The sequence below is a fragment of the Sminthopsis crassicaudata genome, chromosome 5 (assembly GCF_048593235.1).
Source record: "Sminthopsis crassicaudata isolate SCR6 chromosome 5, ASM4859323v1, whole genome shotgun sequence".
In the NCBI taxonomy this organism is placed as follows: domain Eukaryota; kingdom Metazoa; phylum Chordata; class Mammalia; order Dasyuromorphia; family Dasyuridae; genus Sminthopsis; species Sminthopsis crassicaudata.
This window is the reverse complement of record NC_133621.1, coordinates 237,136,277-237,149,377: the sequence shown is the minus strand read 5'-3', so window position 1 is coordinate 237,149,377 and position 13,101 is coordinate 237,136,277. Positions and strand designations below refer to the sequence as shown.

The 13,101-nt window shown below is 32.9% G+C and overlaps 1 protein-coding gene across 3 annotated transcripts in view; it reads right to left on the bottom strand.

Annotated features, from left to right (window-relative positions):
- Positions 1-12,870, bottom strand: part of PTPRB (protein tyrosine phosphatase receptor type B) — a 133,897-nt gene extending 121,027 nt beyond the window's left edge. For all 3 annotated transcript variants that reach the window (XM_074270541.1, XM_074270542.1, XM_074270543.1), the window contains exons 1-3: positions 12,747-12,870; positions 11,153-11,548; positions 5,209-5,459 (exon numbers count right to left, since the gene is read on the bottom strand). In XM_074270541.1, the coding sequence (XP_074126642.1) occupies positions 5,209-5,459; positions 11,153-11,548; positions 12,747-12,801 (702 nt within the window). In that variant the 5' untranslated portion in view covers positions 12,802-12,870. The remainder of the gene's footprint in view (positions 1-5,208; positions 5,460-11,152; positions 11,549-12,746) is intronic.
- Between the last annotated feature and the right edge of the window lie 231 nt (positions 12,871-13,101).

The window sequence follows — 13,101 nt, the reverse complement described above, 5'->3', positions numbered from 1 at the left end:
GCCACTACAAAAAGAGTGTGGTAGCTCTTTTTATAGTGGCAAGAAACTGGAAACTGAGTGGATGTCCATCAGTTGGAGAATGGCCAAATAAATTATGGTGTATGGATGTTATGGAATATTTTTATTCTATAAGAAATGATCAGCAGGATGATTTCAGAGAAGCCTGGAGAGACTTATAGGAATTGATGCTAAGTGAATTGAGCAGGAGATCATTGTATATGGCAACAGCAAAATTACATGATGATCAATTCTGATGGATGTGGCTCTTTTCAACAATGAGATGATTCAGGCCAGTTCCTATGATCTTGTGATGATCTATAGCCAGAGAGAGGACTGTGGGAACTGAGTGTGAATCACAACATAGCATTTTCACTTATTTTGTTGTTGCTTGCTTAAATTTTATTTTCTTTCTCATTTTTCTTCCTTTTTGATCAGATTTTTCTTATGCAGCAAGATAATTGTATAAATATATGTATGGGTATATTTGATTTACATATATTTTACCATGTTTAATATATATTGGATTACTTGATATCTAGAGGAGGGGATAAAATGGAACACGAGGTTTTGCAAGGGCAGTCTTATACATGTTAAATATGTTATAGTATATCCTAGATACAATATATGTGTACAGAACCAAACAGTTCTCTTGTTGCACAGGAAGAATTGGATTCAGAAGGTAAAAATGTTGAAAAATTATCCTTGCATATGTTTTGAAAATAAAAATCTTCAATTAAAAAATAAAAGATAGCAGAAATTTTTTTTTGTTATAGCCATCTATCTTCAAAATAAGTATTAATTTATAAATGTTAAGTTATACTAAGTGGTTAAATGGAACTGAATTGCTACCCACTGTATAACAAGAGACTATAACTCAGGCATTAAACTAATGATAGAAGGGAAACATTCCCCAAAACTTCTTTAGTTATACCCATAAACATACTTTTCACTGATTCTTTGGTCCCTAAATGTCACTTGGGAGTCAGAAAGCATCTTCTTGAATCCCCAGAATTGGGAAAGGACTTTCTCTTTCTTCCCTTAATGGAAACCCAGGAATGTATTCAATAAAATGGAGGATAGAAACTTCTTATAGCTATTATATATAACCTACTTGGTAAAGTGGATTTTCTTGCCTTGGACATTAGTTATCTTTGAAATAATCCTCTAGCCTAAGGGACTAAAAGATCCAAAGGGTGTCATTTATTATATATATATCACTTTAATAAGGGAGTAGAACATATATCCATCTCTATTAAATGTGCTCTGATATACTTCACTCAACTCCTTCCCCTCAGTTAAATAGTTGCTGTACTCATCAAATTTATGGGTGTATGCGACATATTTGTCTATATTTGCAATTTTTTGGTAACTCTTTGGGAAGATTCAAGATTTTCCTTTTGAATGCTTCAGCAATGTCTTGCATTAAAAACTCTTAACAAAGCCCATGTGACATGATTCTTAATAGCTGTCAAATTTCATGCCAAAATTTTCAGTAGTTCATTTAGCATGGTTCTTTGAAAATCCTGAAATGGTGTCTTTTAATAGTATACAGAACTGCCACTAGTGGATCTGGAGAATATATTTCCACACATTCAAAGTTATATAATTTTAACAAACAAGTAATATTTTGTGAAGTTTTCAGAAGGGGAATTATAACCAAAATCCATTAATGAGAACTATGATACAATATATTCAAAATTTTAGGATGTAGCTAAAATTGTCAAGAAGATAATTTATATTTATAAATTTGTTCATCAGAAAGAGTAAATCAATGAATTATAAATACAACTTAAATTTGAAAAACAAAAGATTAGAAGTTTTAAATATCAAAGAAGAGACATAAAAATTGAATAAAAAAACCCATTGACCTGACAAATAAAATTAATAGCTTTATGCTTCAAAGTGATCAAAGGAAGAGGAAAAAGACACATAAGTGCAAAAAAAGTTTATAATGGACTTTTTTTTTTGTTATCAAAGATTTAGAAACTAAAGGAGTATCTGTCAATAAGCAATGGATGAACAATGGCATGTGAAGGCTATGGAATATTTTTGAACCATAAGAAAAAACAAATCAGAGAAATTCAGAGAAATTTGGGAGAGTATAAATTAACTAATAGAGAGTGAAATGAAAATGAGAACAGTCTATGTAATGACTAAAATATACAAGATAAAAACTCTGAAGGACCTAAGAACTTTGGTCAATATAATTTCTAATAATGAGTCCAGAGGCTGATGAAGAATCATATATGGCAGGAGAGGTGACAGAACAAAGGTACATAACGAAAAGTACATACTTTCACATATAGTTAACATATGGATTTGTTTTGCATGAAATTTCTTATAAGGAGAGAACTTTCCTGAGATGAGTAATGGAATCAGGGTGGTGTGTTATGTGATAATGATGCCAAACAAATAAAAAAAAATCATCAATAAATCATTTAAAAACAAATGAAAGACAATGTAAGGAAGTTTAAAAGGATAGAAAAGTAGGCTATCACTGGAATTTCCATGTCAAACCTGAAATAAGATTAATGCTTCCCTCATCCAAATGATATATAATGGAAATATTGATTTTATGTTCAGTTCTTTTCCTATGTTTCATGCATAGAGAAAAGTTTGTGTTTATTGATGTTTGTTAAGTTCACAAAAATAGAAGAAAATTTAAAAAATAAATCATACAATACATTTTCAAAATCAACGTGGAATGTAATTACTAGCCAATGTGGCATAGGTGAGAAATTTTCTGATCCTCTGGCCTCTGTTTATATCTAAGTGAAAAGGCCACCAGCCAAGTCTGCACAAAATTCACTTATATTGTCTTCTGTAAGTCAGAGATAAAACTGAGAGACTTGAATCTTCATACATAGATCCAGTCATCTAAGTTAAGCAATTTTTTCCTCCCTGAACTTGTTTTAATGTGCTGTAAATATATCTTAATGGATTTTTCCAGAAGACTATTCTTTGAGCTTCTGATGAATAAAGGGTGCTTTTCTGTAACAATGGACTGAATTTCACTTTCCAACTTATCAAACAACAGCTATTTATATTTGATTATTATAAAAGTAAATGCTTCAAATAATGATCTAACAGTCGTACCTTGAGGAAAGTATGAGAGCCATGAAAAAATTGCAATCTTAAAAGCTCTCTTGAATGAGTATAGCAGACCTTGGAATATCTTCAAGAGTAAAAGGAATGCATGGTGTGTTGGCTTTGTGTCATTCTGGTGCCCCCTTTGGAATAGGCTGAGGAAGGGGGAGGGGAAGAGGAAGGGAAAGGGATTATGAAAAGAAGGCAGTGGATTTGTTTGAGAAAATCCATAATCACTAATCACTTTGCTGTTTATTGTTCAAGTCCAGCAATTCCTAAATTAGGGAGGCTATTTGGGGGCTCATGAGGCTTGCAGGAGACACATCAGCTTGTGCTGATATGAAGGTATGGATGTGGTCATTTTAAAGCCCAGTGTGTCATCAAGCTCTTCAAATCCAAGTCTTTGATTTATTATAACAACTTTGAGAAGACAAGCTTTTATGTTTTCATTATGTTGCCATAGACAGAAAATAATGCCTTTGCTTTTATTTGTAAGGCAATCTTTTGTTGCTCAGTCATAGAATTTCCTAATTCATAACTGAAATGATTTTGTAGAGTTTGAGAATTTGGAGAGACTGTAGAAATTATCTTTTCCTATCACTGCTGCAATATGAGATTAGACCAGGAAATTTTAGATTTAAAAGTTAATGACTTTTCTTTCTATTCAATAGGTTTAATATATCTTATATGATATTCAATGATAAAAATGTACCACCAATTTATATAGTAAAATATATTAGTATCCTATAATTATTACTATATTGATATAACATATAGAGTCAATATAATATAAACATTTACTTTTGGGTTAATACTTCCATTTTTTGAAGAGTTATTCAAGCATATTCTGTGGAATTCTTGAATTATGATGATTAATTTTAGACTTTTGGGGTCTGGAATCACACTTATTTAAAATTCTGTGTGGTATGAACAAACTAGCAACTGATATATTTTAAATGAATATAATGCTGACTTATTTTGAGCTTAATTATCCTGCTTAATTCTGAATTATCCTGGAAACTCACCACTTATCTTTTATTGTACTTCAAACATAAAGATGTAAGCCTATGAGATAAATGCTAGAGTCAGAACCATGGCTAGCATGGTATACTGAAGGCTGCAAGAATAAAATCCTTGGAACAATGACAGGAGGCATGCCCTCAGCTTTGGTTGAGGAGACAGTTGGGGATAGGGAATATAGGAGGGACAAAAAGGAATTGACCTGGGATATGGCTGCTCAAGGAGAAAGGCTAATAGTTTCCTATTCTAATTACTTAAACTTGCTAGCTAGATATAAAGACAGTTTTCTCTAATTTGCTGAAGAAACATGACCTTTACATTTAGGATCCTGAAAAGTGATCTTTACATTTGGGGATCCTTGATTTCAATACTGTAGTTATTAGTACTTCGGCTACATTCAGCAATACTGTGAGTATATATGCTCACTCATATGTTTTTTGTTGATATTTCTAAATAATATGGTGTGTGGATGGATAGATAATAGTATGTGTGTGACATTTTCTGTTTCAGAATTGAATGCTTAATTGATAAGGCCCACAAAAGTAGGGTCAATACTGGACACAGATGGGGAGAGTAATATGTTTGTTCTTCTTCTACTTCATTTTGTAATGATAAACATTTTTGGATTATCCATTCTTTGTATTATATATATTATGTGTATATATATATATATATATATATATATATATATATATATATATATATATATATATATATATATATATATATATATATATATATGTGTGTGTGTGTGTGTGTGTGTGTGTGTGTGTGTGTGTATGTATATGTATATGTACATATTCATTTGCCTTACACTTTGTATGGATAGTTGAGAATTAAATATATTGTCATGACAGCATCTTAGATGAGTTGTATAATTTATGTTTGCCTCATCATACTTAACTCAAAGTATATTACAAATGTACAAGTTTGTGTTTACTTAGAACATAGGCATTTACAAATATAGCATGTAGAAAACCCAGAGATAACCATCCTATTCAGTTAGTGCCATTTTTAGCATAATGAACCTTTAGAGGAATTTTCAGAAATTTCAGGTTTCACAAACACACTCCACAGAATACTCTTTTCCCCTTGTCTTACCTCTGCTGTGGTGCTGAGGTACTGTTGAGTAGTTGTGGGTGCCCAAGGTTCCTTTGTAATACCAGTCATCTGTACATGAGGATTCCCAGTGCTGTTTATGTCGTAGTTTTCTGTAGCATCCCTTGCTAGAACTTCTGTGACATTTCCAATCAGATTTTTGGGGTCATAGGTAACGGCATTTGTGGTAACGGGAATCTTTGGAGGAATAGTGTTTCTAATGATCCTAGCTAAAGTTTCTCCACCGTGATGAGCTGAAGAGAATAAAGAAGAATGGCTAAAAATTAACCTTTCATTTAACTGAATCACTAAAAAAAAATAATTCTATTTAGTAAGGAGAAAATACATCGCAGATATGTTTAGGCACCAGGCATCTATTCTAAGCTACAATGCTGTGGAAAACCATAGCAGGCTAATGTATTCTGGGCACTAGTATCAAACTACTTCATATAACTCTCTGATATTTTGGGAAATTCAGGGGCTAGGGAACAGATCAAGCAGTTTCATCTCTAGGGGTGGGAGAAAGGAAAAAGAAATTTATATGATAACTTTGCCATTTATTAAAAAAGAAATAGTAAGTTATATACAAAAGATTTGAAGTTTCATGTGCAATCACCTTTTTATTATACATTACGAAAATATTTGGATTATTCCATAAAGTAAAACTAAAATAAATTAATAAAAAAAAAAAAGAAATTCCCAGATGAGGAAAACTACCCTTTACAAATACAAGTTGAGACTTTTTGTACAAATTATAATCTTTAAGTTGACTAGGACAATGGGAGATCAATCAATCAATAAGCATTTAAGTACCTACTATGGACCTACCACTGTGCTAAGTACTGGGGATACAAAAGGAAGCAGATAGTCCTTGCCTTTGAAGACTTTACAATCCAATGAAGGAAGTAGGGAGGATTCTAGATTCATTCCTCTTCATTTTATGTTTTTAACACAGCATATTATTTAGGAAACAGGAAAATAGGGCAATCTTAGTTTCTAACTTTCTGTAGTTTTGGGGGCTTTGGTGTTAGGATTCTTACAAGGTGCTATGTCACCGGAATGGATATCATTATCTAATTTAGCATGGTACTTAACAATTCTTTAGTTCAGAGTTCACACCTTTCACACCTTTAAGAGAGCATACTTTTAAGGAGCTCCCACAAGCCCAGGGAGTACCCACAAGCCCATTCTTTGGGAAGATATAAAGAGCCAGGATTCAGGGAGGAGGAATCAAGATTTCATTCCCACTTTGACTGTGGTGCTGGCTGGAGACACTCGGGCAAGAGCTCTCAGGAACCAAAGAGAGAAGAAGGCCTCAAGAAAGCTAGCTGAGACCACAAGTGAAGGAGACAAGACTTGAAGGAGAAAATAAAAGATCTGGAGATAAGATTTGGAAAGAGATAGTAAAGGATTTTAATTCCTGGCTGCATTTTGGGATTATTGAACTGGAACTAAAACTAAGGCTGCCTCCAGAAGCTCCCCAAGAATCCTGTTCCCAGAGAACGATCATGATCTAGAGAAAAAGAACGTTGCACTTGGTCATAAACCTGATGAGAACCACATTTGGGATGCATTAATATTTTTTGTTAATTGCCTTGGGATTTTAAAAAAGGAAAGGAGGAGTCCAAGCCCCCATACCATCCCTTTCAGAACATTGAGACCTTTATGGGTATCTCATCATCTCCATTTAGTAACAATTTCTTTAAAGCAAGTAAAAAATAATGTGTACAACATTTATTATAACTTCGGTATAAATTATTTTAAAATTGTGACAGATTTAATGGTCTGTCAACTGAGTATTAAATGCAATTAATTCATTGACAAATGGGTAAACTTCACCAGAGGGTGGTAAACAACCAAATGCAAATGAGAATAAGCAAATGAGTACAACCATGTCTGTACTGTTGGTTCCCAAACAATGGATTATAATATTTTGACTACCTTTAGTGAAGATTAATTTGATCCTTTTTACAAAAGGATGAACAAACTTAAAAAGAATGCACCATAGTCAGTCAATTAATATTTATTAAGCACATAATATATGCTTTTGTATTGAATACCTAGGATATAAAGAAAGGATTATTTTTCTGTTATTTCTTGCTCTCCTGGAGATTACAGTCTAATGAGGAAGACAATATGCAAAAAACTATGTACAGACAAGATATAAACAGGCTAAGTTGGGAGCCGTCTGAGAAGAAGGGAGGTAAAATTGATGAGGTTCGGCATAGGGCAGAGAGTTGTGGGAACCCCCCTCTGGTTGGTGCAGGTCCTTTGTAAAAGAATTTACAAACCTGTAAAGTTAGACTGGCATAAAGAACTTTATTGGCACTGGGAAGCTGGGAAGCTTTTGTTACCAGGCTGACTTCCTTAGTGGCAAGGTCCTGACAGAGAAGTAAAAATCTAGCAGAGGAGTCCTGGCACAGAGGAAGTTTCTAGCAAAGACATCCCGACAGAGAAGTAAAGAGGGGTGTGGCTCTGGTAGGGAAATAGGTGAGAGATAAAGAGGAATTAAGGCTGAAAAGAGAATGTCTTCTCAGCAGGCAGAGGGTCTTTGAAGGCAGCTATGTCAAGAAGAGAAAGGTTACTTGATATGATTCCTGCTTTTGGCCCTCTGCAAGGAATGAGACCCAAGTTGCTCCTTTTTATAATTTGAAACTTAAGCTAGGGTCTTGGTGCAGTTTGAGTTGAAATCAGACCAAAATCTTCGTAAATTGAATAGAAATTTTCCAGTTGAATGAATGTCCCTGGACTAATCTCCAACTCAATAGAGGAGGTCAATAGAAATCTAGATCTCTAGCTCAGGCTAAGTAGGAATGGTCCTGGACTCAACTAGTCCTACCAAGATAAACAGAATGAAACCACTTTATCTTGATTAGGGCGGGTCTTTCTCAGGGGTGAATTCAAGGAGTTCTCAAGTGTTTATCTCTTGGTCCCCCCCAAGTCAGGACAGTATTGGGGTTCCCTACATCAAAATTAAGGAGGTCTGGGAAAGGCTTCTTGAAGAAAGTAAGATTTTATTTGAGACTAGAAGGAAGCTAGGAAGCAGAGATGAAGAGGGAGAAGATATGGGATATAGCTTAATTGGGTTCAACATTCAAATGAAAATTTATTAAACATTTACATGTTAACAACTGTGTTGGGTTTTTGGGTATCAAGACAAAAGTGAAACTTTCCTTACTCTCAAAGAGCTCTAATTCTATGGGAAAGTTAATTAGTGTTGCCATGATCTGAGCTTAGAACAGATTCACTCAGCGTTCTGTCTCAGTTTTTTCTGGTCAGGGATGTATTCTTACCAGTTACTAAATGTTTTAGCAGAAGCAGAATCAGGTCTAGCATACCTGATGAGATTGATGCCCTTGAGATCACATCATGATATTTTTTTCATGTCCTAGTGATTTTAAAAATTGCATTTGGTTGGTTTAGAATTGTAAAATTAGCCAGTTGTTTTTATTTTCCAATAATAATGCTGAGGTCTTAAATAGCTTTTTCCTACTAATTTCTCCAGTCCTGATTTTTAACACTTTCCAGAAGATGAAATTATATTACCTTAAAAGCCTAGAGAGAGGGATAAATACTTAAAATGAAATATTAATAAAATTTATACTTTTTAACATTTCTTTTCATAAAATGACATATTGACTACAATATTCTTGATTATTTCTATATGTGAGTTTATAAAATAGAATGCAAGATAATTTGTGGGGAGTTCATTAGATTTCACTTTTATTGTCATAACACTAAAGCTATGCCAATATAATGTCAATAAATATGAATGAAAAGTTAAAAATTCATTGATTCAATGCCAAACATCTGGATTTTTCCAAATACCCAGATGTTTGTCATCATGTTGCCAGAGCACTCAAATGATTGACTGAATGTCTCACTTTTGATCCACATTTTTTGACAATATAGCCTCAGTTATTACAAAAAAAATAACTGTGGTGCCTTTATTATTTTTAGTTAATTGAAAAGAGTGATTTTTTTAAAAAGGAACACTTCTTTCTTTCCCCAAATTATCCTATATTTTCCAACATTTCTCTACGTTATCTCAGGTGATATTGAACTTCAGAGAATCAGGGATTGGTTAGCCAATTTCAACATTTCTCTAAATAAGCAATATGATCTTTCGCTAAAGTATAAATGTTACAAACATATGTCAGGTGATTATGGAATACTGTACCTTTGGTTATATATGAGAATTATACTTTCACAAAGGTTATGAACAAACAGAAAGCTTTTAATAAAGCATAAAAGGTAGGACTGACTTTTAAAAATCTTTTTATCTTGGTCATTCATAAGGGTGACCAAGGGAAACTTAATGATCCTTTTTACTCTCCTCACCAAATACACTCCATATTTTGGTTTGAATGATATAATTTAGAGCTCTAATCTATACATTTTGTTCTATGTCAATTTTGAGAGAAGAAATTTTGAAAAATTAGTGAGAACAAAGGGCAAAATGAATACCAAATGGATCAAGACAGAGTTAATCATTTGATATTTCTCTAACCTTATTCTCTTTTGAGTGGTTTTCCCTCTAATAATACAGATGACATCTCTCCATGCCTCTCCAATCTTTGTAATTTTCATCCATATCCTTTGATTAGTCTGTCTTATAGGAAATGCCTATTATTAGACTGTCCATTCTCACTCTATAAGCTGGTCCACTTCTTTTCCCTTTTTAATCTATTCTTGACAATTTTCAGTAATAAGGTATTTAGTGTTTTTTTTTTTAATCTACTTTAATAAAACCATTCAGAGGTTTGGTTGTTTACTATATCTTATTTGGAAGGTACATTTGACTAGTAAAATTCTATGCATACATTAGGTACTTAATAAATACTTGTTGAATAAAGGAAATGAAGTAATAATTAAAAAAAATACTTAGAAGTCAGAAGGGAGGTGGAGTGGGAGTGGATTAGACAAATTTGGAACCAGGAAATCCATACCTAAAACACAACTCTAAGTGTTATTCATTTCCTGCTTCTTTCTTTGTATTTAGGGAAGGTACAAATAAGAAGCAAAATGATAGAAAGGAGACTGACAAAGTGAAGTAATGGTCTTGTGTCATAGGATCAAGATTTAAAGCTAGAAGGGACTTCTGAAGCCATCTAATACAACCCAACATAATCAACAGTGAGAAAATTGTATCCTATATTACACTTTCAGTAGTGTATGTGTATATGGAGTACACATGTGTGGAATTGTGAACCCCTAACTATTTAGATATATTCATACCTAGATCATTAATTTACTGGACTTTGATAATGTCATTTCTATTTTCATGTTAAGCCTTTTTTCATTCAACTATTTATTGTTAAAGGCTTTTAGTATATCAAAGGATACAGAACAAAGAATACCACAAAAACATAATTTACCATTTTGTCAAGCTCCACAAATACTGTTCTGATGTTCTGAGTGGTACTAATGAGACAATGGCCATCAGTTAATTAAACAGCATGCAAGATTAACAATAAAAGTATCAACCTAAACAAAATTTTTTCATTTTCTTAACATAGTTTGATGGTTAATGGATTTTAGTCACAATTCATGTATAATTCCACATTTTATCTATATATGTATATACATACTTCATGTATATTCATATACACACATATACATATACATAATTTTCTCAATATAGATTAAAGGTTGATGACCTTTAGTCATGTTTCATTTACATAAATATGATAAACATTCATGCATACACATAAATGTGTTCTTTTTTTTTATGAAAGAAAATTTTGACCTATATTCATGAAACTTCGGACTCCATTAAACCTTTAACCATGGCTTATTCTTAATACTTTATAATTTATTTAATACTTTTAAAATATACTTGGCTAATATGAACCTCTAATTAGATCAAAATTTATAGAGTTTTCTTGCACTAAAAAATAGATATTTACTAGAATTTTCAAGATTTATCCTTAAATGAATGGCTCACCTTTCTTTAAGCAGAGGCTTTCATTGGTAGATTCTCCCTTCTCATTGATATCTATTTTCATCCAGCTATGGAGGTATTTCCTGCCCCTCTTGACCACTACCCTGTTGCCTTGTTTCTTGAGGAAGAAAGAGGAATTTGTCACTTCAAGGAACCCTTCTTTATCATGGCAAGTCCATGTGGGTGCCTGAGAGCAGTTCAAGAAGATGGCAGCTCGAGAATGGGAGGCTAAGGAATTGGAGATGCCCAAACACTGGGAAGATTTAACATGGAGAAGTTTTTCATCCTCTGTCCACATCCACTGCTGGTTTTGACTGGTCACATTGCACATGGCCACAGATACTATCTTACTTTCAAAAAGGCATTGTTGTTTCTGGATGTGGATAATCTGAAAACTTTCTGGAAGATGGAAAATATCATAAAAATATAATAAACACTTGGTTCACTTAAAATAATGCATAAGCCCCCAAATGAAAACACTAAAAATAGAAAAAATCATTTTATGTTATTTCATTATATATATTTAGAATTAACTGAAATGTTTTAAACTCACAAGATTGTCATTTTAAAAAGTCTTACTGTCCTTTATTTTATTTTTATCCAGTTTATAACCAGAAACAAAAGAAAATACATTTTTTCCCTAACAATAATGAAATGAAACTTGAAGAAAAACAAATTACCTAAAAAGTTGGTGTGACTCTTTAGCTTGATTCAATATATAAAAATTTGGGGAAATCCATGATCCTTTCCCAGAGACTTCTTTACCCAATTCATATATTCCCACATTGAAATTATTGTATTATAAACTGAATCAGGGGAGTGGTAGAAAAATGATCTTTGTCAAATTTATCTTCTTTCCAAAGACTCAATGTCTTTAATTAATGAATTATTGATTAGCCCAGATATAGTTTTTTCTTATAGTATGTTTTTACTTCTCAATTGCTTTCTCAATCACATTTTTGCTTCTCTTAATATTTTATCATTTCTATACTATATTCCCTAAAAAACCAAATTCATGTGAGTTAGAAAAATCAATATTTTTTCACTATTTAATTTTTTTAAAAACAGGGCAGTTAATATTAGACACTTACACATAGATTTATAGTCAAAAACAATTTTCAGTCTTCTCTTCCTCACCATTCCCTCCCCCATTTTGGTCAAATTTCTAATCTTCTCAAATTAAGTATAATTACTACATTCCCTTTAATTATATTTTAAAGCAGTCTTTTAAAGTTTTTTTTTCAATTAAAGTCTTAAGAGGCCTTAAGAAAAACCCTCCAAACATTGGACATAGTACAGAATGTGAATAAATATTAACAATATCTCTTCAAGATATTTTAGCACACTGGTATGCAATTACCATGCCATTCTGGGAGAGATTTAAGGTTTATGTGGAATTCAAGCAGAAGATTTACTTTCTTTTGGAAAGACATCTAAAAATAACTGGCATACTTAGTCCTTTTTAGTTCCTTTTCCTGCACAAAATGAAAAGAACAATCTCCATTTCTGTCACATTTCAGACATTTTAAAAAGCCCATGGCACCCTGGCTGGATATAAGAGAAATGCCTCTGAGATTCTGAGAGTAATTTTACTCACCTGAGTTTCCAAAGATCATGTAGGTAACAATCAGCATGAAAAATATAGGCTCCATTTTCGATTTAACAACTCTTCATGCTTTGTTTGGGGGGGGGGTAGGTAGAAAAATCCTCCCAGATAAGAGAAGCAAAGGCTAGGAAGGAAATGGGCCTTCATGGTGGGGGGTGGGGGGGGAAGCCAGTGACGAGCACTTCCTTCTATTCAATTGTTTAGGGGAGTTTTATACTGGATTGTCCTTTCCTCTGTTTCCTTCAAATGAAGTGAACTATGACTATCCCCTTTTTTATGCAGACAAAAAAAATTCCAGACAAGAGCAATGGATAAACTACTGAATCTGCACCCAAAGTTATCAATA